Source organism: Chelonoidis abingdonii, chromosome 3 (assembly GCF_003597395.2).
Source record: "Chelonoidis abingdonii isolate Lonesome George chromosome 3, CheloAbing_2.0, whole genome shotgun sequence".
Taxonomy (NCBI): Eukaryota; Metazoa; Chordata; order Testudines; family Testudinidae; genus Chelonoidis; species Chelonoidis abingdonii.
In genome coordinates, this window is record NC_133771.1 from 115,559,232 (window position 1) to 115,581,376 (window position 22,145).

General features: G+C 39.6%; 1 protein-coding gene across 4 annotated transcripts in view; it reads left to right on the top strand.

Annotated features, from left to right (window-relative positions):
• ADGB (androglobin) overlaps positions 1 to 22,145 on the top strand; it is a 236,172-nt gene that overhangs the window by 72,374 nt on the left and 141,653 nt on the right. For all 4 annotated transcript variants that reach the window (XM_075064028.1, XM_075064027.1, XM_075064029.1 and 1 more), the window contains 6 exons: positions 416 to 502; positions 2,253 to 2,446; positions 5,710 to 5,838; positions 12,108 to 12,202; positions 16,395 to 16,569; positions 18,349 to 18,439. In XM_075064028.1, coding sequence (XP_074920129.1) covers positions 416 to 502; positions 2,253 to 2,446; positions 5,710 to 5,838; positions 12,108 to 12,202; positions 16,395 to 16,569; positions 18,349 to 18,439 — 771 coding nt within the window. The remainder of the gene's footprint in view (positions 1 to 415; positions 503 to 2,252; positions 2,447 to 5,709; positions 5,839 to 12,107; positions 12,203 to 16,394; positions 16,570 to 18,348; positions 18,440 to 22,145) is intronic.

Below are 22,145 nucleotides of genomic sequence, written 5' to 3' on the forward strand. Positions count from 1 at the left end.
TGTTATAAATGTGTATGGGTAGGGTTTTGTGGCCTGCCTTGTGCAGGAGGTCAGACTAGATGATCATATTGGTCCCTTCTGACCTATGAGTCTATGAGTCTATGAGAAACAAGTGCTAATTGTAGTAGATTTTCTTAAAAGGCTATATTATACACTTTAAATAAATTTAAAAGAGAATTAGCTGCAGCCAATGAAGCTGAAAATGTTGAAACTTCAGCTGGAAGATCTTTAACAGCAATGGATTCAGGAACATCCAAAACTGCTCTGTGTGTTGATAGCTTGTTTTACAGTAATTTGCTAATCTCTGTATGCCTGATCTAACCTCTATTAATGTTATTGTTGACTATTGACTTCCATGGGAGTTGTATCAAGCTCTACTTAACTATAAATATTTTAATATTTGAATTTCTTGTAGTATACATGAAACTGGAAAACGAGAGCTGGAGGAATTCACAATTCTCCATGCACTTACTGGATGGATGCCAGAAGTTATTCCTCTCCAGTGAGTTCTTCTGTTAAGCAATTAAATACTATTTTTCAAAGAGCCTAGATGAACTGAGATGTGGGCCTTAAAAATCAATTTATGAAAGGTCAGGTTCTTAACTCTAAGTGGGGAGATGTGTGTTTAAAGACTTTGGAAATTAGAAGCTTGCAGTCTCTGAAGAATTTTGCTAAATTTATGTCTGCAAGCATTTCTGACACTTGTGAAGCTATTACCAAGGTTAGAGCTGATGATATTTCTTTTTAGTTACACTTTTTAACTCATATTGAACCCAGCAATGAAAACAGTCTACTTTGCTAGGTATGTCTGGTTTATTCTGATGTATGACAGGCAAAGATTATTTTAATATATAGTAGCATCACTTTGTATTTGAATTTATTGTAGAAAACACAAGAAATCCTATATGTAACTAGAAACAAATAGGTTGAGTTCAACTGACTGTTCTTTTCACATTTCCAAGCTGATGCAACTTGTTTACTTTTATTTCAAGCTAAACAGTCATACTAAACTTCATTTAATAACACTCTTGCTCCCATTCTCCCAGCCCCCTCTCCCTGATAGCTCATATTCAAGTCCATTCTGAACAGCCATTGCAACAGAGAATTAGTCTGACATCCTCCTTTTATTGAGTGGCTGATTGAGATATATGGTGTAGTAGGCTCTTTTTGTAAAAGAAATAATACTTTTGCAACTGGTAGCCTTTTAGTTAATGTATTTTAAAAGAAACAGTTAAACATTAAATGGACTAATATTCCAATAGTAAATAGTACGTAAGGGGCCAAAATTTCAGTCTGGTCTTATTTAGGGCCCCTGCTTGTGCTTGCAATTTAGGTTACCAGGTACTTAGCTGTTTAAGCCCCAGAATATGCCTGCAGATCAGAAATTTAGACATCCAAGTGACCTAAATTACAGGGGTCATATTGCATCTGCAATTTACTACTTCAGCAATGAAAGCCAGTGTCTGCAAATCTGACCCTGAATATTGTTTTTGGGGTTTTTTTGTTTGTTTTGCAAATAGGAATGAGTACTACACTGTTGCTGAGTGCAGTAACACAGAGCTGGCTACAGCTTGTTGCACAATAAACTGTTGAGGGATATGGTTTTAAGTTTTTCATGCAGTTACTGTGGGGATCAGTTCAGGTTCCCTCCACTCCCCTGACCCCTCCACATCAGTTAATCAGAGTTTACTTTATTTCTGGATGCAAGGATCCCCTATGGGGAGCCAGCACAACAGCTGCCATCATATCAAGGGACTGTTAGACAGTCTTTGTTGGAGCTGATTTTATTGAGGTGAATAGGAGCAGCTAGAAGGACGTTTGGAGGGGTGTTTTTTTTTTTTTTTTTTACAAAATCAGGATTTACTTATTAAGATGTTTACTCTATGTTTCAGTTTAAGATCCTACATTATCGTTTTAGTGTTGCAGAATGATCTACTGAAGATTTCCCCATTAGTTGTAAAGTATCAGGTCTTCCACAGCAGTGTCCCCTAACAAGCCTGAGCACAGGATGGCTCACTATTCCTTGATGTGCTGGCTCCACTAAGCGGTCTGTCTATAATGCCTGGCACAAACCCTGTTCTTGCCAACTCTTGTTGTTTTTCTGACAATTATACATGAAAACATATAAATACAGCAGTGTGCTTGTTATCTGAAATAATACAGTTACTTTTCCAAATTGTCAGATTCAGAGCAGAAATCCTTGTTCGGTAGCAAATATAAGTAATGTTGATGTATTGTATGTATTTTTTAAGGCCTGAATATTTGGATAAAGTTTGGATCTTTTTAAAAGACATAGTGCCAGAATTTAAGCTACCAAATGACACAACTCCTGAACTGAAAAATCCTCTGTCAGATATGAAGGCTAAAGAGACCAAAGGGCCTGAGTTAAAAAATGAAATTCCAGTTGCCAGTAAGCAAGCAGAGAAGGCTGAGAAAATCGGCAAAGGTAGGAAACTCCTGATACTGTAAAAACTTTTCAAATTGAAGATACGCAACGATAACATAATGCTCAGCATTCAAGCACATCCTACTTTGTTACACTGTATGCTACTCTATAGGCCCAGTCTTGCTCCCATTGAAGTCACTGGACCAAATTCTGCTGTTGGTGATGCCAGTGTAAATCCAGAGTAAGTCCAGTTTTAACTGTTGACCAAAGTGGTAGCAGGGTTTGGGGCTAATTTTTTTGAAGTATCTCCTCCCTTTGATTCATTTGTGGCAGAACACTGTTTCACTGTTTAGCATATGGACATTTCCATAAAAACGTGTTCCTTGTAGAAAGAAACAAGTATATAGGTTACAATTTGCCCTTAGGTGATTGACCCAGCGTAATTCTGACCAAGAGCTTGACAGCATTATCTATTTCATAATGGGTGTTACAAGGTGGTGATTACTTGTAAGAGCTCAGAAAACTAAAATTAACATGAACATGCCATTTCAAAAGTGGTTTTTTTTAATTTTTATAAAGTAGGAAAGGAAGATAGCAGTGTTTTTGTGTATATCTTTGTGAACATGCGAGTGTGTATAAAAATCTGTTCATATAGGTTTAAATCAAAATGCAACTATAACTTTTCTATTCATGGTATTGAAGGTAAGTTAGTATATTTAACATTTCTGGAATTCAATTTTCTTTAAAATCCCATTTGAATTTAAATAGAAAAGTAATGTTCCAGGTTTATTAATGCACTTATTCCACAGTGTCATTCTGCAATGTTTAGATCTCAGTCTTATTTCTGTTAGCTTCAGTTTTTACAGTACAACATATGTGTAGTTCTGCAACAACTCTGTATGTTATAAGAAAGCACAAGCTATAGACTGAATCCTGTGTTCACTGCCTACCCTAAACTTAAAGATACTGGGTGAGATCCTGAGTTAGCCCCTCTCTGGTCCCTGCGCACTGAGCAAAAGAGCCAGAATGATGTAAAGCCAAGGAACTTGAAAAGCCCTGGATCTAGCCGGGGGAGAATTCCCATTGTTCAAGAACTGTGGAAAATAGCCTCAGGTACCTTCTGAGGACCCTCTCTCCAGCCTTGACATAGGAAGCTTCACAGCTGTTCCTCAGACAGGACTGAGGGCATAGGGTTGCAGAGATCCTGAGCAGCACTGTCCGCTGTAGGGCAGCCCAGGGAGGCTGCTGTAACATAGCCTCTATCTAAATTACAACAGGGACCACTCCAGCCCTTGAAACAGTTGATAATCAGGAGGACACAGCACTGGCTTCAAGCCATTTTAGGGCTTGGCTACACTGGCACTTTACAACGCTGCAACTTTCTCACTCAGGAGTGTGAAAAAAACACCCTCCTGAGCGCTGCAAGATACAGTGCTGTAAAGCGCCAGTGTAAACAGTGCCGCAGTACTGGGAGCGCGGCTCCCAGCGCTGCAAGCTAATCCCCATGAGGAGGTGGAGTACGTGCAGCGCTGGGAGAGCTCTCTCCCAGCGCTGGCGCTGCGACCACACTCACACTTCAAAGCGCTGTCGCAGCAGCACTCCCACGGCAGCACTTTAAAGTTTCGAGTGTAGCCAAGCCCTTAGTCCCATCACCCCTTTGCTGTGAGTTCTGTGCTGTGCCTCTTAAAGGTGCAACAGAGAATCTCACCCTTTAAATATATTACTTATTTTTTAAATTATTTGCTTTTGAACATTCAAAGTGCACAGTTTCTGAAGTCTTGGATTTGTATCAGTAATGGAAATATGGTATTAACCTATGAGACTAACTCTTGCATGTTGATATTATTTTAGATGGGGTTGATAAGATTATCTATAATTAAGGTTTTTTGATAACTCCCATTATAACCACCATATTTTCAGTTGTTTATATTTTTGGCAAACTTTAACCATTTGGATGAAATTTTCCATTCTGGGTTTGTGGCTCATGCTGAATTGTTTTGGAAAATTTGGGCCAAAACAGTTGAATCACTCAGGTTTGGCCTAGTTGCTCCTCTGTGATGACAGAGGAACTGTTGGGCCAATTCTGCACTTATAGGCAACAGTCCAGAAATCTGTCACCCTAGGTAGCTGCCTAGCAGGACTATAGCTAGAATGGCTTCTGGTCGCCCTGCTTGACTAAGGTAGTGTGGGGAATGAAGCTGCCTGAGTCAATTGCAAAGAAGTCAAGAGCCAGACCTGTGGGAAGGGAGCAGATGAAGTTGATTGGGACAAGGAGTCTGCGGTGACTGGGGGGAGGAGGGGACTGGAGGCTAGACAAGGAGACTGGGACTGGAAGCTGGATCCAGAATCAGGTGGAGACTCAGAGGCAGTTGTCAGTGGAAACGGATCTGATGAGGACCCAGGGTGGGGATGGAAAACTGGGAGTGACTGGGCAAGGAGAGTGACCAAGAAGCTGAGGGCAATGGAGATGGGGAGAGAGCGAGATCAGATGAGGAATCTGGCAAGTAAAATTGGAACTGGGAGCCTGTAGGGATAGGGATCAAGGACATGGGGGTGGAGCGACCAGAGACCACAGATGTGGAAAGATAGAGATTGAAGATCTGGGATGTGGGGAATTAGGACTTGGTGGGGAAGGGGAGAAGGGAGGGATAAAAAGACTGGGAATGGTATTAAAAGCCTGAGAAGTGGAGGCTTGGACTGGCTAGGTAAGGAGAATGTGCCCATGAAAGCACACTCTTTACAGAATCTGGAATAGAATCAAGGTTCCTGACTCTCACTATTCCTCTGGTGCCAGCAAACCCATTTGGAAAGTGTCCCATCTTCCTCGAGTGCTAGTCCACACAGAGTATAACAACCTCCTCCTGCTATCAGTTTCTCTATTAGTTCAAGTGGCACAGGTCTGTGTGGTGGATTTAAGTGCTCCATCCTTGCAGGTGACCCATCATGGGGTGTGTGCGTGCGCGCACGCACACACACACACACCTCTCTCTCTCTGTCTATGTCAAGGAAAGAAAGTCAAGCACTCAAAAATTAAGTGCCAGAATTAAGCTTGCCTATTTCCCCTGATCAGGTCCATTAATGTAAAAACTACAGTGCCTTGTCTCCACTAGGATTTTTACAGGTTTCTGTCTTGATGTAAAAAACAAAACACAGCCTTTGTCTTTACTGTGCTTTCTCAATCTATTCTACTTATCTAACTGAGCAAGAATTTTACTCTTTTTCTTTTAAAAAGCTTACCTGAAATACTGATAAGACAATGAGGTTTCATGATTTAAAGGCATTACAAGGAAAAGAAAAGATGTAGTCTTTATTCTGTTTGGTAGATAAGCTGGAACAAAGAGAAATTGGAAAGAAGAAAAGTAGAGATGGTGAAAAAGAAAAAAACAAGTCGGCACCTCATTTTGCACGAATCGCTACAGACATTCAAACTTCCCTTCAGTCCTTTACTGAGAGTAAGTTATAAATGCTTGTAGAATTTAATCAGTTGGTTGTTTTGATTTTGGTTTTCTACGCAGATATGAAGGTATTATGTGTAGTTGTTTGTCATCAACAACCAACAGGAAGCTTGTTAGTTTGACATCTGATTTATGTTCACTGTTAGTGGAGTAAAAGAACTATAAACTTTAAAATTTATTTGAAAAAATATCTCTTCTTGTTTAATAGTTGTGGAAGTGTAACAGACTCACTTCTGGGCCAGCAAAAGGCAGTATTAAATCACATTATGGAAAGAAAAAAGCAAATGTCTTAATAGTGTGATGGTATGTTTAAATATGGAAAGGAGGGGAGAAACAGGTCCCAGTGAACTGGAACTGGAGGTTTTATTAGATCAATAAAAGGACAGGCAGAATCACCAAACAGTGGTCAAGAGGCAACATTTCTAGAAGACTTTTTCTTTGCTGCTATTATGTTAAAGGAGAAGAGACAGTTGGTGGTGTACAATGGAAAATGGGTGTGAAGACAAAATGGAGGAGGAAACTGATTCCAGTTCCATGTCTGGTGGAACCAAAGTACCCTTTGATCTCAGGCCTACTTCAGAGACCAGATGAAATGCAATCATAATACATGTGAGAGACCTTTGTTCCATGAGAGTGAAAAAAGGGCTGTTGTTACTATTTAGTGGGACAATGAAATCATTTGAAAAGCAGTGATCCGTGGTATATTTCAGCCAAATCAGTAGAGCTATCATATCCTGAATTTTCAGGTATCAAAAACCCAAGACATCTAAAGAGCTGCAAGAATGAAGAACTAGGAAAGCTAGCCCAAGGGAAAAATTAAAACATGTTGTGGAGGCATTAGCAAGGTGAAAAGAACCAGAGCTGAGTCTGAAAGTCCCAGTCAGGGATACATGTTCAGATACTTAGTAAATGGGTATGATAAAATCTGAAACTTGTAAAGAAGGAGTCTGTAAGGTGGGTAAAAAATGTAAGATTGGTTGGCTGTGAAGAAGAGGAGAGTATTAAATTTTAATGTTTTTGACAAAGTCCTGAATTCAGTAATCCTGTTTTCTATAATTTTACTTCCCATATTTTCCAATATATGTATATAGGAGACTGACACAATCTCCTTCACAAACATTGAAAAGCTGGGTCATCTATTCTCCCTTTTAATTTTATCAGCTATGGCTGTGATTGCAGAAGAATTTGGAACTTTCAGGGTACTTAATACTGTGGTAGATCTTACTTCATTCCCAATGAGGTTGAAGTAGTGTGCTGAACACCATATAATATTATCTGTGTTTCTTTTCACACATAATATCAATAGCATTAAGGAGAAAGACATTTTCCTTGTGTGAATGCTCTTAGCCATTATCGAAACATTGTTTGTTTGACCAACCATCCTGTATTAATTTCAGTATTGATTATTCTGGGTCTTCTTTTTTTCTTCACTTACCACATGTAGTATTGGCCCTCACATTTAACGTTATTTGAAAGAGTATATCCAGGGCAAAGTGCTTCGCTCACTTTTTTTAAACTGCTGAGTTTGTGCTGCATGGAAAACCATGTTAACATAAAAGAAAGTTGCAACTCTCCTAATAAATTCAAGTGTTTGTCTTTTTTAGTTTAGTGGCGTAATCATCAATTGATCTTTGCTATGTTTTGAGTGTCAGAGATGAACAGAGACTGCTCCTGAATGACATTAGTTTGAAAGCAAAGGCTCAGGAAAATACTAGTTATGAAATGGAATGAACTTATAAATGCTGAGGTTCATCAGAGAGTTGAATAACCCTTCATCTCCAAAGTTATCAAAAAAGAAGATGGAAATGCCTAGGTTGGGTATTAAGAATGAATCCAGAGCATCTGTAATGGTAACCATGCCCTTGGACAGCTGGAGGAACATATAAAGGGTCTGATCTAAATAATCTCTTCTGAATGGTACTTAAAGGAGGGAAAATGTCTGGGAGTTAACATAAAGGACATGTAAAGAGTGATGCAGGATAGACAGGGGTGGCGGATCCTTGTTCGTGTCCTAACTGACATTTGAAAGTGCAGGAAGGATTCAGATTCAGAACCATGAGGCTGGTGGTGATTGCAGAAGGTTTCTGAATTACTGCTGAAAGTCTTGGAATGGGATCTAGATGATCATTGTGCAGCTATGGCATTATCTCACCTTCAGCAGCATGAAATTGCTCTTTCATTTCAGCAGTTTCCCTCAACAGCGCATTTGATCTTGAGGAGTCCAAAGGTACTGATCTCCTTTACTTTTTGAGATGAGCATGAATCCTTCCTACATTGCTGTAAAACAACTCTTGATAAAGTGTACATTCTACTTCTTAGAATTACAAAAGAATATCTTCTTCATTACATGAGTCCATTCAATCATTTGTTCTTAACTACTTATTTTAAGTTTAGCCTTCATGTACGGATGTTTGGTAAATGCAAATCACTTGTTTGTTATTGATCAGCAATTTTCATAATTACTGCTTAGAATGAGAGAGGACTCCTTGGTAAAACCAATGCTGGGAAGACAAAATATTGAAAAATAAGATTAATGGTCAGCTCTATATATGATGGTTATCAGAGGCCCTTCCCACCTTTTAGAAATATCTAGATTCTAGCAAACCAAGGCCCCAACAGTTCACAGATCTCCTCTTTCTCCTCACTTTCCAGTGACAATGATTTCACCCACTAGTTATGTCCTTTGCTCCAGTCACTATTGATCAAGCACAACTCCACTAGGCTTCTAGACAATTTCTTATCTTTGTTGTTGTTTCTGAATAGCCCTAACAGTCCCAGACAGGAAGGATGTTCCAGTAGTTAGGGTACTAGCATCGGACTTGAGAGAATTTGCTCTGCCACAGACTTCCTGACTGATCTTGGGCAAGTCAGTCTCTCTGTGCCTCCGTTTCTTATCTGTAAAATAGGGATAGTAGTATTTCTCTGTTACAGGTGTATTGAAAGAAATAATACAGTAAAAGATTGAGGTACACAGATACTTTGATAATGGGGGAAATGTAAGTACCTTAGGTAGTTAATAGGTATAAAAAGAGCCTTGATATTCTTACAGTTTGCCTTTTATCTGTGCAGAATAGTTAGTTTTCACTCACAGATTGAAATTAGAGTCTAATATTTTTAGTATTAAAAATCTTACAGGTATATGTTGTGTTCAGGTGAGTATTTCAGAATGATCTAGAAGAAAATCCTGATAAATCCTGAAAATAAAAACCCTTTGGCCCTTCTCTTTAATATACAAATTTTTCCGGAGTTAATTCTAAATGCTTTTTTGCTCCCTTGGGGAGAAAGATAAGCTTGCTCAAAATGTAGTGTTCTCTGAATGAATTTACAAAACAGCAAGATCTAAAACCGTGCAACTGCTGAGATCTCAAATCTTTAGCAGTTGACTGAACAGTTTGTAAATCTTCAGTGACAGATCTAAATGATAGGCATTGCTGAGGCTAAACATTTTACTAATGCTGTAGGTTGTAACACTTTTCACCTAATAATTCACATTTAGCAATGTTACCCATTTTAACCAAATTTACAGACATTGATTTCATGCTACTTTACAGAAGAATAAATTTCCCCCTTAATTTTTGTACAGTGAAAAAAAATCACATATTGTTTCATTTTTAAAAGCAGTCAGTATATTTTATTAATGTTAAAGTGGATATGATATAGCAATCTGTTAATGATTTACATGCTCTAATAATTTGTTCAGTGCCCTGTATACATGTTGTTTCACAGTCCATCTGGACTTGGTTTTGCAGCTTTAGGCTCCATCTGGTATTTGAAGTTCTGGTTATTTGAGTAAAATGTTTTCTCACATGAGCTGAAATTGGTCTGGCTTGTGGCATTTACGGTTCTGTAATGTACATTGGAGCTGCTAGTGTTGCTTTTGTAGTAGGTCCAATACGTCTGCAGGGGACTGAGATCGAGCCCAAATGACATTATTGCTTTTAAACAAATGAAACCCATAGTTAACACAACAGCTGTGGCTCACATGGGAGTCACAAGCATGTGGAGAGAGATATTAAGGACCAGCTGGAGCATTCACCAACCTCTCAAATTTTACAGAGATGTTGAATTTAAAAGGATTTCAGAAAGGACATTCAAGAATCAAAGATTTTCTACAGTATTGAAGAAAAGCATTGAAAGCTTTGCATACATTCCAGAAAGACAGATTTTAAAAGCACATAGAAAGCTACACTTCTGTCAGTGTAGATAGTTGGAGACTCACTAGAATTAGACAGGTAATGGATCCGTTTCTATCTTGCAAATCGAAATGACATACCAGGGTACAATCGAGACCAGTGAATAGCTGTCACCCATGCCCTGTAACTTGGGGTGCCCTTTACAATGCCTTGCTGCTATAGCCTCCAACTTGGACTGCTCACAAACAGCCTCCAACATGTTCCCAACTGTGTGTGTGTGTGTGTGTGTGTGTGTGTGCTACAGCCAGCCAGCCAGTCACACCATGGCTCTTACCAGCCATAAAGATTACCATAGGATGACCTCAACACACTACCAGTCACAGATTTCCCCCCAGAAACATTTGTCCTGTACTGCTCATCCCTCACCTAGACAGTACAAATATACTGAGTCCATTTTCCTTTAAGGGAATAATATGCACACAACTTGTTATCACAGACGGGGTTACCTAGACACTTCAATTTGAACTCACTGGATTAGATAAAACAATAACGAAAATATATTAGCTACAAAGAGATTTTAGGTGAGTACAAATAATGAAGCATAAAAATCAGAAGTGGTTACAAGAAAAATAACTTATTGGTGCCTAACTTAAGTTGCTTTGAATCTAATATAGTTTTTCTCACCACATTCTTTCAGCAGTCATACTGACAAAACTGTCCAAAGGCTGCTTTGTCTCTTGACGTGCAGTGAATGCAAGGGGCAGGGAGAGAGAGGGTGGGGGGTGTTTGGCCCTTGCTTTTTATAGTTCTGTCCCCCCTTTGAGAAGCATTTCTAGCTGGGAGCAAGGCGATAAACAGTCTTTGTGGAAGAAAACTCCATTCTGTTCCTTTGCTAAGATGTAGATTTATACCCCTACCCCCTTTTCTGACAAAGAATGACCACTTAGCAGGAAATGATCCTTCAGCCTGGTTTTACACCTGGCCGAGTTGTCAGCTTGCCTTCTTGTCTCTGAAGAACTGGTTTGGCCACTCCCCAAACTATTTGGAAAACATACTTTTAGTCATGATTTCAGCTTATGTTTATAGCTTCACATATAACACTGCTACATGCATTTTACCATGATATTATTGATCAGCAAATTGTACAAAAATAATTACAATAGTGTGTGGGGTGTGAACACGGGTATATTCTGTCACATCACTACATGAACAAAAAATGCCCGTGAAAGACAGGAATCAGGCCATGGTCAATTGGTTCATACACACAGCACCCACTCCCACAGACTAGGAAAGTGAAACAGGAAAAAATAGCTCCTGTTGGTTTTGGACCATTTATATAATCCAGATTACATATCTAAGGCCTTGCCTCATAGTTAAGTTGACGTAAGGCACTAAAGATACTAAAATGTCGCTCCTGCCGATGTAACTTGCCCACTACACCAGCTTAATAACTCCACCTTCATGAGAGGAATAGAGTCAATGTTGATGTAGTTAGGATGACACAGTGTCAGTGTGAACACTGCATTGCTTACATCGACTGTTGCTACCTTTCGGAAGCCATCCCACAAAGCCCTGCACTGACAGTTAAATGAGTTCAAGTTCTCCTGATGAGGCCACACATTATGCTTGTGTCAGCAGTGTGGACATTCAAAAGCGATTTTAATTGCTACAGTGGCTGTACATCAACATAACTTATGTCAGCATAATTTTGTTGTGGAGACATACCCTCTCTTATCTATCTAGGCATTTATATTGTGTGCTGTGGCATCTCACTACCAATATTTTGTAACATTTAGGGGGGGGAAGAAAGGAATATCTCCTGTGGACCAGTTGCTAAAGTTACTTTCTGACAAGCAGCCTGTCTACCTATTTTGTGTAATGCAAGCAAAATGTTTAAAAGATATTAACGCACTAAATTGCATTGGACCAAAACAATGGGGCTTTTCTAGAAATGGTTCCTTTTCAGTGGAGAGTCTATCAAACACTTCTTCTCAATTAAATATTCCAATCCTAATTTAATTAGAGAACATGATGTTCCACAGGAAATTAGAACCATTTGTTGTTATCTGCTTCATAACTTGTTTTGTTTTTATCCTGTTCTAAGCAGTATTGATGCAGTGTTCTCTCTTCTAGGCTCTCCAGTGCCGACACTGCCACAAATGGTGGTGTATGCTAGCTATGTACCTCTCCATTTGTCTGAAGAAAAGATCTTTGTTTTGGGGCAAATGGTAAGGCTTTGTTCTCTCAGGAAAAACAAATAATTCTTTCACAATTAAGATATTTATTTTGTCACAAGTTCATTCTAAAAAAAAACTTCCCCGGGAAATGACTGTTCAGTTCAATTTATATTTCAATGCTGAATACTTTTCTTTTAATCTTTACATCTCCATTTCTCTGCCACAGCCCTAGCAATCCCTCAGTTTTACTGCATTTTTCACTTCCCACTCTTGACACCCTGTGTTAGTATACTTCTGGCTAATGAGGGCTAGACTAAATCTTGTTAGATTAAAAAAAGGCAAGATGGGATATTAATGAAAAAAGTAAGCCTAATTACTGTAAGGCCTCCTTGAAAAATTGAGTTCTGTTTTTTTAGTACAATTAACTCATAATTTCTAATAAACTAGTATAAAACAGAAAATAGCCAATGTGTGCTCATTTAAGATGTGATTGTTGTTGTGACTGGTGAAAATAAGTGCATGGCAAATGTTACAATTCTTGTTTCTGCAGAAAAAGAAAAAAAAAAGGAAGTGTAACCTGTTAATATATTTACAATTAATTCACTCATCCAGCCCAAAAGCTATTTGTAATTATGGAGAGGGAAGGATTTCTTGAAACATTAGCTTTAGATGTAAGGAATAAAAACAAATTTTCTCTTCAACTTGATTCCTATTACTAATAATTAGAGCACTTAACGATTATTAGTCTTCACATAATAAAGAAATGTCTGGCAGTACTTTTATGAGACTGTTTTGAATTAACTGTGTTTAATATCAGTTGGACCCAGAATTGTGTTCTTTGTTTAAATTGTATCGTGTTACTAGAAGGACCACTGCAATTTAATCCTGTATAATTTATGTGTTTAGCACAGTTTCTCTATGCTACTGGTAATTTATAGTAATCAGAAAGCAGTCTGGAAGTTGTGGTTTAGTGGTTGCTTTCTATCCTGTCATATGGAGAGTCAAGTCTAATTCCCCGGTTTTGGCCTCAATCCCTAATGAGGCAGAGATTACCACAAAAGAGGTGCGATAGACCAGGTGGAGTAAGGCGGTCTGAGGTGTCATTTAGACATTTGTCCGATATGGTCATTTAGTAGACTCAAGGATGAATGGTAGTCTAGGGGGCATAAATATAGAAATATACTATTTCTTCTGGACATCTTTTAGGCAAGCCTTGTTCAGACCATTTTTGGGGACCCAGAAATCCACCATTGGAAAGTATTTTGGAAGATTAGTTTAATTACGTAGTTGAGATCCTGGCTCCATTAGAGTCAATAAGAGTTTTGTCATTCAGTTCAGTGGGACCGTGATTTTTGCATTTTTTTCTTTTGGCCTGCTTTACTGATTTACATCTCCTAATGCTTGTATAGCTGGGTTTTGGCTGGCTACAGAAAGAATGCAGAGTTACTCAAATAAAAGGGGAAAAATCAATAGTTTGATATTACTCTAGTATGTATCTTGGCCAACAGTTATCTGCCAAGATCTACAGTAAAGTAGCTAAACTGGTTGGCTGCAGTGCAGAATCGCTTCTAAACACCAGGTGGCTTTGCTTCTTACATATTAAGTACTATCTGTTTAAATGTGTGCTTCCTCAGGCACCACTCCTGCATGTTATATGTTCAGGAGAAAACATCGCATCAAACTGATGAGATTGCTTATGGATCTTTTCTGCATTCTGGCTTGATTTCTCTTTATTTTCAGTCACACTGTCAATCACAATCACAGTAATTGTTGCAGAACTAGTGGAGTTCTAGGGATGTTAGACAATGAGCAGGAGCAATGGGGTGTGCTTTTTGTTGGAATGCAGTATAAAGATGAGTAATTGGTGTAGTTTGTTTAATGAACAACGGAAGATACACAACTAAAAAAAGAAAAAGAAAAGATGTCCAAATATTAACACTAAACATTAAGTAGTGAAGGAATATACTTAAATTAGAAGATAACTGTTTAAATGGGAAGAGCACCACTCAATGTCCATATCTAAAATTGCTCTTAGGTCATAGTTATGGGGCCCAGCTGTAGTGTCTTTACATACAACCACGTGTACTAAAATAGACAGATTAAAGGACTAATTCTGATAAAAAAAAAATATTGCTGCAGAATGATTTTACGTTACGGATGTTTTCACGAGCCACTTAAATAAGCCAGTTGCTTAGTAAAACTCTGCCATCTTGTAGATGTCAGCATGAAGCTGTGGCCAACACTTCAGAAAAATAATGTAACCCTTCTGCCAGGCCGAGTTGATAGCAGCAAGGGCTGGGTTCAGTACATAGGGGTCCCCTCCCAACAACGTAATGCAAAACCAGCTCGAGCCCCCACCCAGTGACCTGGGAAAATATTACACACACCCCTGGGCACCTCGAAGAGGCAATACTTCCCCTCTCACAAGCACAGAGTCTTGGTGTAGCAGAAAATGTTTAATAACATGAGGTAACGACATCAGCATTAAATTGGGAAAACACCACAACTAGAGTTCATAGACCAAACCATGAGTAAAGACCCACCCCGGCAAATTGGGCCGTGTCCTTTCCCTTTGATTCTTGAGTCCAGCAACCCAAAAATCACCCAAAGACCCCAAAGTCCAACACCCCAAAAGTCTCTTGAGTCCAGCAACCCAAGAATCACTTACAGTCCCAAAAGCCTCTGTCCTGGGTCAGCGCGGCCCCAGAGTTCAAAAGTTTATATGCAAGGTTTTACCCCCCCAGTCTGGGTGGAAAGGGAGGGGGTATTAAGGGGCACCTAACGTGGTCTGAGGCCAACTGCCTCGCCTCTCTGTGGGGTTCTGCTTCCGCCTTCACCACAAACTGCTCCGCTCTACCAGCCGCTCCTCTCCTCCAGCCGTCCCCGCAAACTGCTCAGCTCCACTCCGCTCGCTGTTCTGTGGGCCGCTCCAACCATCCCACAAACTGCTCTGCTCTGCCAGCCACTCCGCTCCACCAGCCTTCCTGTGAGCCGCTCCAGCTGTCCCTGCAAACTGCTACGCTCCACTCTGCTAACCACTTAGCAATATAGCTTCAGGCTCCCCCACTAGTTAACACAGCACTCAGTGATCTCAGCTCTGAGAAACTTTAGCTCTTTAATGATTTCAGCTCTTAGCAATTTCAGCTTGTAGTAGGGGAGCCCCAGTGCTGGTGCACCATTAGCCCGAAGTGAATTCAGCTCAGCAGCCCATAACTAGATTCCTAATGGAATCAAAATTAGCTCTGACATTCAACAGTGGAGAGAGGAGGAGTTGAAATGGGTGTTTCGGGTTCACAAAAGGGGCCCACACCACCAGGTACAAATACCTGCCCCCAGCCTCTCTCAATTCACTGGGTTTTGGAACCCATGTCCCTTGTCTAGCAAGTGCTACTTAGTTGATGGTAAAAGCAGCAAAGAGTCCTGTGGCACCTTATAGACTAACAGATGTATTGGAGCATGAGCTTTCCTGGGTGAATACTCACTTCGTCACATGCATCCAACAAAGTAGGTATTCACCCACGAAAGCTCATGTTCCAATATGTCTGTTAGTCTATAAGGTGCCACAGGACTCTTTGCTGCTTTTACAGATCCAGACTTACATGGCTACCCCTCTGATACTTAGTTGATAGTGAGACCCTCTGTCATAAAACAGTTCGTGGTCCTTCATTCACATAATCAGGGTAACAACACTTTATTCCTCCTGCCCCAATAACAAAGAAACTGGGGATCCCCCAGCTGCCAAAGTGACGATTTTGGGCTGCTGTGGGCTCATGTTAGTCCAGGTGGGTGTGCCTTTGCAAACCAGATCAGCCCCTGAAGTTCTTTTCCACACTCGCCACAATTCACTGCCAGATGTCAGGGTAGAGCTCATCCTGACTCTGCTTACAATATTTTTAAAAACATTCTTAAAACAAAATGTCAGCCTTCCTCCTTTTTTCATTACACTGCTGTGACACAGTATCACTCTGTGTTTATCTCCAGAGCTGAAAAACACATTGTTGTGGCTGAAACAACTTTTGTACGATAAATCCATTACAAGTAAAATGTATTTAAACCAAAAACATGCCATTAAATTTTGATTCCTGATCAGTCATCATTGCTAGACATGTTTCGAACAAGGAGCTGACTGAATATTTCATGTTAAATCTAATATTTTTCAAGATTCTGTAGGCTTACTGTTTAGCTCTATTAGCATGGGAAAGGAAAACTGCCGTCTCTGAGTTTATCCTTCTGGATTTTGCAGGCTGATTCCTCTGAGAAGTTGAGGCAGTATGGACTTTCCCACGTATATAGCCATCCTGTGCTAGTGACTAGGACTAGGTCATGTCCTCTGATAGCTCCACCAAAGCCACCGCCAATTCCTCGATGGAAACTTATCCGCCCGAAAAAAGAAACTGTTGTGACAGATGAAGCTCAAGGTTTGTCTACTCAGACCTTACAAAATATATTTAATTTACTATGAAACACAGTTAAAGTTCTTAGTGTTTCAGTTGTGAACCAAGGTAGTGGAAACTCCTGGCACATAATTTCAGTGGAGTTACATCGCAGCTGAATTTTGCTCCTTATTTTTGCACTCTTGTTTAAGGCTTTTCTGCCCATTCTTTCATAAATGAGTGTTTGTAGAGGCAGGATATATCATAACTGGAAAAAATCCCCAAACCTGAATTAGATTTGGAGAGAATCAGTGATGCACTTAACCGCTTTTTAACTGAGAACACAGAAATTGGAAAGCTTTGAGAAATTATTTATTTATTATTATTATTATTAGAGCTATAGGGACACGATGTTGATAGCACAGTGCTTAAACACGTGCTTTATTTTAAGCGTATGGATAGTCCCACTGACTTTATTGATCCTATTCACATACATAAACCGTATATCTACACTGCAACTGGGCACAAGGCTCCCAATACCAGACAGCCAGACTTGCGCTAGCAAAGCTTGAACTACTGTGCTAAAAATTGCAGTTTGAATGTTGATGACTCTGTCATCAGCTTGGGCTCTCAGGTCCACCTACACCGTGTGTCTGAGCTCGGGTGGCTAGCCTGAAGCTCTGCTGGAACTGCAACATCCATACTGCTATTTTTAGCTTGTTATATTTGAGCCCCGCGTACACGAGTGTGTCTATCCTGGCTGGGAAGCTCAGAGCTGCAGTGTAGGTCTATCCTTGTTGGCTCAGGCTCAGAGTAATCAGCACATGGCAGGATATAAGCTCTGTGTGCACACAGAGCTTTATTTAAAGGCACTGTTGACTGTCCTCTTCCATTCTTGCACTAACTGCAGTAATGGCGGAACAGGAAGCAGGCCTACATTTCTAAGACATGCCGTCTTTTGGGCTTAAATTTCCTCAACAGCAACTTCATAATTGTCTAAGAGGGTTCTCATAGACTTGCTCTTAAAGTCTTTGTAGAGAGTCTTGCAGATCAGAAAATCGCCTAACAGTATTTCACTAAGAATTCAGGAAGTTTCCTTAAATAACTAGTTGGAAATTTAATGGGCCATTTTTATTCAGTTATTCCAATTGTGTGCATGTGCTCTTAAAAATGTGGTCCTTAATAGTTATTTCTCAAATACTCTTCATTAGGAATATTAGTAATTTTCACTTTGAACAATAATGCAGTGGTAAGTCTAATTTACAGACATTTCATGCATGTAGATGGTATGAATTAAGACAGGTTTTTTTCAGCATCTTATGTGTTACATTTTTTTATTTGAAATGAACCAAATCCTTAATTCCTTGCTTGGGAAAACTTGTATTGACTTCAGCTGCAGTTTTCTTGAGGATGGGGTAATAACTGAACTAGGTGGTCAAGATTTGACCCAATATGGCTTGGTTGCTTGCAGGAAGCTATTGGGTTATTCAGCTGCAACTATGTTAAGGGACTAAAAGGTTCTCATAGATAGTAAATGACACTGCAAAACCAAGTTGTAGAAATGTCCACTCCATATTTCAAAAGTCCTGCTGCATTAAAATCTTTTGAAAGCTGTACTTTCAAAAATCACTGTTTTACAAAAGTACAGTTAACTGGAACTTTAATGGTTCAGTATATACAGCTATCCTTGTAATGTCAGATTTCACCTTGAATTGTACCAAAAGTAGCCAGTCTTAACCCTTTTTTGAGAATTTTTATTTTGAACAATATCACTGGCTTTAGTGCTTTAAAACTCATAATAATCTTTTTTTTTTATTTTTTCAGAACCTATAATAAAGAAACCTGAACAGTATATCGAGATTGCTAGCCCATTTCTGAATTACAGAGTCTCTCCTATTGCAATGCCCACAAATACGTAAGTACATTAAACTTCCTGTACAATAAGGGAATGCACTTATTTGTTTCAATATAGTGTTAACATTTCTGTTCAACATTCATCATGTAACCAATATAAAAACAAAGTATTGTGTTTATCTATAATACGCAAACAAGTTGTTTACTTTCATTGCTCACTCAAGGGTCTTCTTTGAGATGTAATTGCATAAGAAATGATCCCTTTTTAAATTAAGAATGTCTAGGAGCAATTGAAATCCAGAATTTCCAGTGCACATGTTTCCCATTTACCTTTCCTACATTATTTTGACCTGTATGCCAGACAGTTCTTCTCTCTTCTCTCAACCCCTGCTATACACCCCATGGATCATTTGGTCCAAAACGGGGGATTTTCTTTCTTCAAATATTTATGGGCTTCATCAAAGGCCACTGAAATCAATAGAGTCTTTCTACTGAATTCATCAGGGCTTGGATCAGGCCTCTTAAGTATTTTCTTATAATAGGTTTTTATTGTTTTTCTTTTCTCCTTTTGTTATTGCATTGAAAGATGAGATTTGCAGTAAAGATGCTCAATGTTCCTCTTATGTCTGAGAGGTTATTAAATGTTAAGATAATCCTCCCGACAATTATGAGTGATATGTGATTTTTAGCTGAATATGAAAATTGGCCTCAGGAACTAATTTACTTTAAATTACCTGTAAATGATAGAAGAAATGGATACTGCTCAATTTGCTTCTTTCTTAAATTTCTCCTCTTCCTCCACTTTGCATTCTTCCTGAAGCTTCTGGCTGAGGGGTAATTATGAATGTGTTCTTCTTGAAGTACAGTGTAAGGTGCAGTTGCTGATAGTTATGTTAGTCACATGTAAAAGAAAAGGTGGGAAAAGTTTTCATTTTCAGCTTTATATTGGATTTGCCAGAAAGGCAATACATCAAGGATCTCAATCACAAGGATGATTATACTCTTAAAAAGAACCATAACTCAATGATTTGTTGATTAAAAGACTACTTGCCTCAGAGATTTCACTCTGCCCTCAAGACATTTTGCCAGTTGTTTGATTCATTGGGCCAAAGAATGGAACCTCTAAGAGGTCCCTTTCACATTCATGGCGCTCATGTAATGGAGCTCATGTCATCAGTTCTACACTCCAGATCTGTGACAGCAATTTTTCTCCTGAAGAAAGGTTTCAGACTTCTCAGAATGATTTTTCTACTTCAGAATATCTTCAGATAGTTTTCATATTTTCTCTGTTCTATTGAGCCTCATGGCCTCTTGCACATATGTCATTCCTCTAGCCAGACTTCAGAGGAAACCATTGCAAGGCTGGCTTAGAACTATTCATTGGCTTCCTTTAGATAATATGGAGCAACAGGCCATTTGTGTCTCCTGAAGTTATGTTTTCACAGGTGCAGTAGATAATACCATAACATGCTTGCAAAGGTGCCTCTTTCAACCATCTGCAATGCTGGTAACAAATACTTCAACATTGTTAGGAAGCTGAGCTGTTTCAACTCACAGTCAAAGACTTTTGTACACATGAGTATAAAAAAACTTCACATAAATCTCCAGGAACAGAGAGTACCCTGTCTGGCTAACAATGCTTCTCTCCTAACAGGCCCCTTCCTTTGCACTTGCATGAAGAATTCTACCACCATATATTTTATTACATTGAAAAGCACCACATTAAAAGCACATTAATGTTGCAAAGTCAAGCAGTCAAAAGTTAGGAAATACCAGTATTAAAGCTCTCTGTGCAACTTTAATTCAGCCCTCTTATGTATATGCATTTTGATGCAGTCTTAAATTACATGGTCACATATTATTTTTTCCATAGGACCCCTGCCTCGTTTAGGATGGACACTTGCTTTGAGGATAAATCAGGGTTGTGCTGTGAAGGAAACTGTTGTCTGTAGGACATTCTGCTTCATTAGTTGCAGAAGTTGGAAGGTGTGTTATGAGTGAGACCTCGTCCACACTTGCAGTGACGTATAGGATACATGTAGCTACACATTGCTGTGAAAGGCAGGCTAAATCCACATGTATCTACACATGGCAATGAAAGGCTCTGGCAGTGGGATGCTATACTGCTAAAATTGGCCGTGTAGGTTTGGAAGACACTGTTTGGGTGGGCAGAGAGCTGTGTAGCATATATACGGTAGGATTCAGACATGTAGAGCACCTTACTTGCCTAAACAGTACCTCACTGTCTACACTGCTATTCATACCGATGCTAACTGGACATGTTGTAAGTGTAGACCTACACTGAGGCAAGGATTGCAGAAAGAAAAAGGATGGTCTCCTGGTTAAGCCAGCTAAACAGAGTTTTGAATTCTGTCCCTATCTCTGTCACAGATTTCCTGTGTGATGCTGAGCAAGCCATGTAAACCAAAATTTCCACGGGTGACCACTATATGTTTCTCATTTTCAGGGTGTTCAACTTGAGGCATTTGTGATCTAATTTGTGGTCTAATTTGCAGAAGCATTCACAACTGCAACTGCATAACTGTGAGGTGTCCAGTCAGATGATTCTTTTCTCTCATGGGTGTCAGTGGGGATGTGGAGGTTGTGGATGGTGTTGTCTTTGTGATGAAATAATTCTTTGAGTTGGAATCAGGGAAATAATTATTTTAGTTCTCCACATTTTATTATGGTGTCAGGTTCTGTGGTGGGGCAGAAGTGATTGAAAGGCTGGTATTGCACTGGTATTGCACCTACCATAAGATACACCCCTTCATGCTGGAGACAAGGAAGTAACAAAGTCACAAACAGTCCAGTGTGCCCTGGAATCAACTAAGTCAACTCCATGACTCACAGAACATTACATCTAGGAGAGATCAGGACACCAGGACCCACCACATGGACACTATACGACGCCCCAGTATCATCAGATAAGAATAAAATTACCCCTAACTGGAGCTGAATTATCTGTACTCCCTAAGGGACTGAACTTCTGCCTCATCACAAAATCTGATAGCATACTAATTTTGAGAACTATAAGAATCATCTGACTGGACTCCTCCAATGGATGAAACTATACAGACGAGATCATCATGTTTATTGCTTCAGGAAAGAAGTCAGTTGTTCAATCCTTAACAAACATTACATCCCCCACAATCTCTCCACTGCCAAGAGGACAGTTATACAATCCAACCACCAGATAGTGATCACAGCAGCAGACATAGGAGGCACCATTGTAGTCCTCAACTGTGATGACTATGTCAAGGAGGCAACCAACAATTCTTTGACACCACCTACTATAAAAAATTCAAAGAACACCGCACACCACAGTTTACACAGTAATTTAGGATATTGTCAAATCCTTTCCCAAACAACTCCAAGAGGAACTCTACAAGTTCGCCCTGATGAACCCACCCCAGTGCGAACTTGTAGAGTTCCTCTTGGAGTTGTTTGGGAAAGGATTTGACAATATCCTAAATTCCTGTGTGAACACTGGTGTAGGGTGTTCTGTCTACTACCAACATACACAGACTAGGGAACCCTGGTAGACCCATCATATCTGACTATGACATGCTTACTGAAGGCATGTCAGGACTCGTAGAAACCATCCTCAAACCACATGAAGGGCCAGTTTTCTCTAGGTCACAACTAATTTTCTCCAAAAACACCACAACATTAACAACCTCCCTCAGAACACCAACCTTGCCACCATGGATGTGACTTCCCTATACCCCTTCTGTTCCATGCTGGAACCTATATGGGGTAGCATC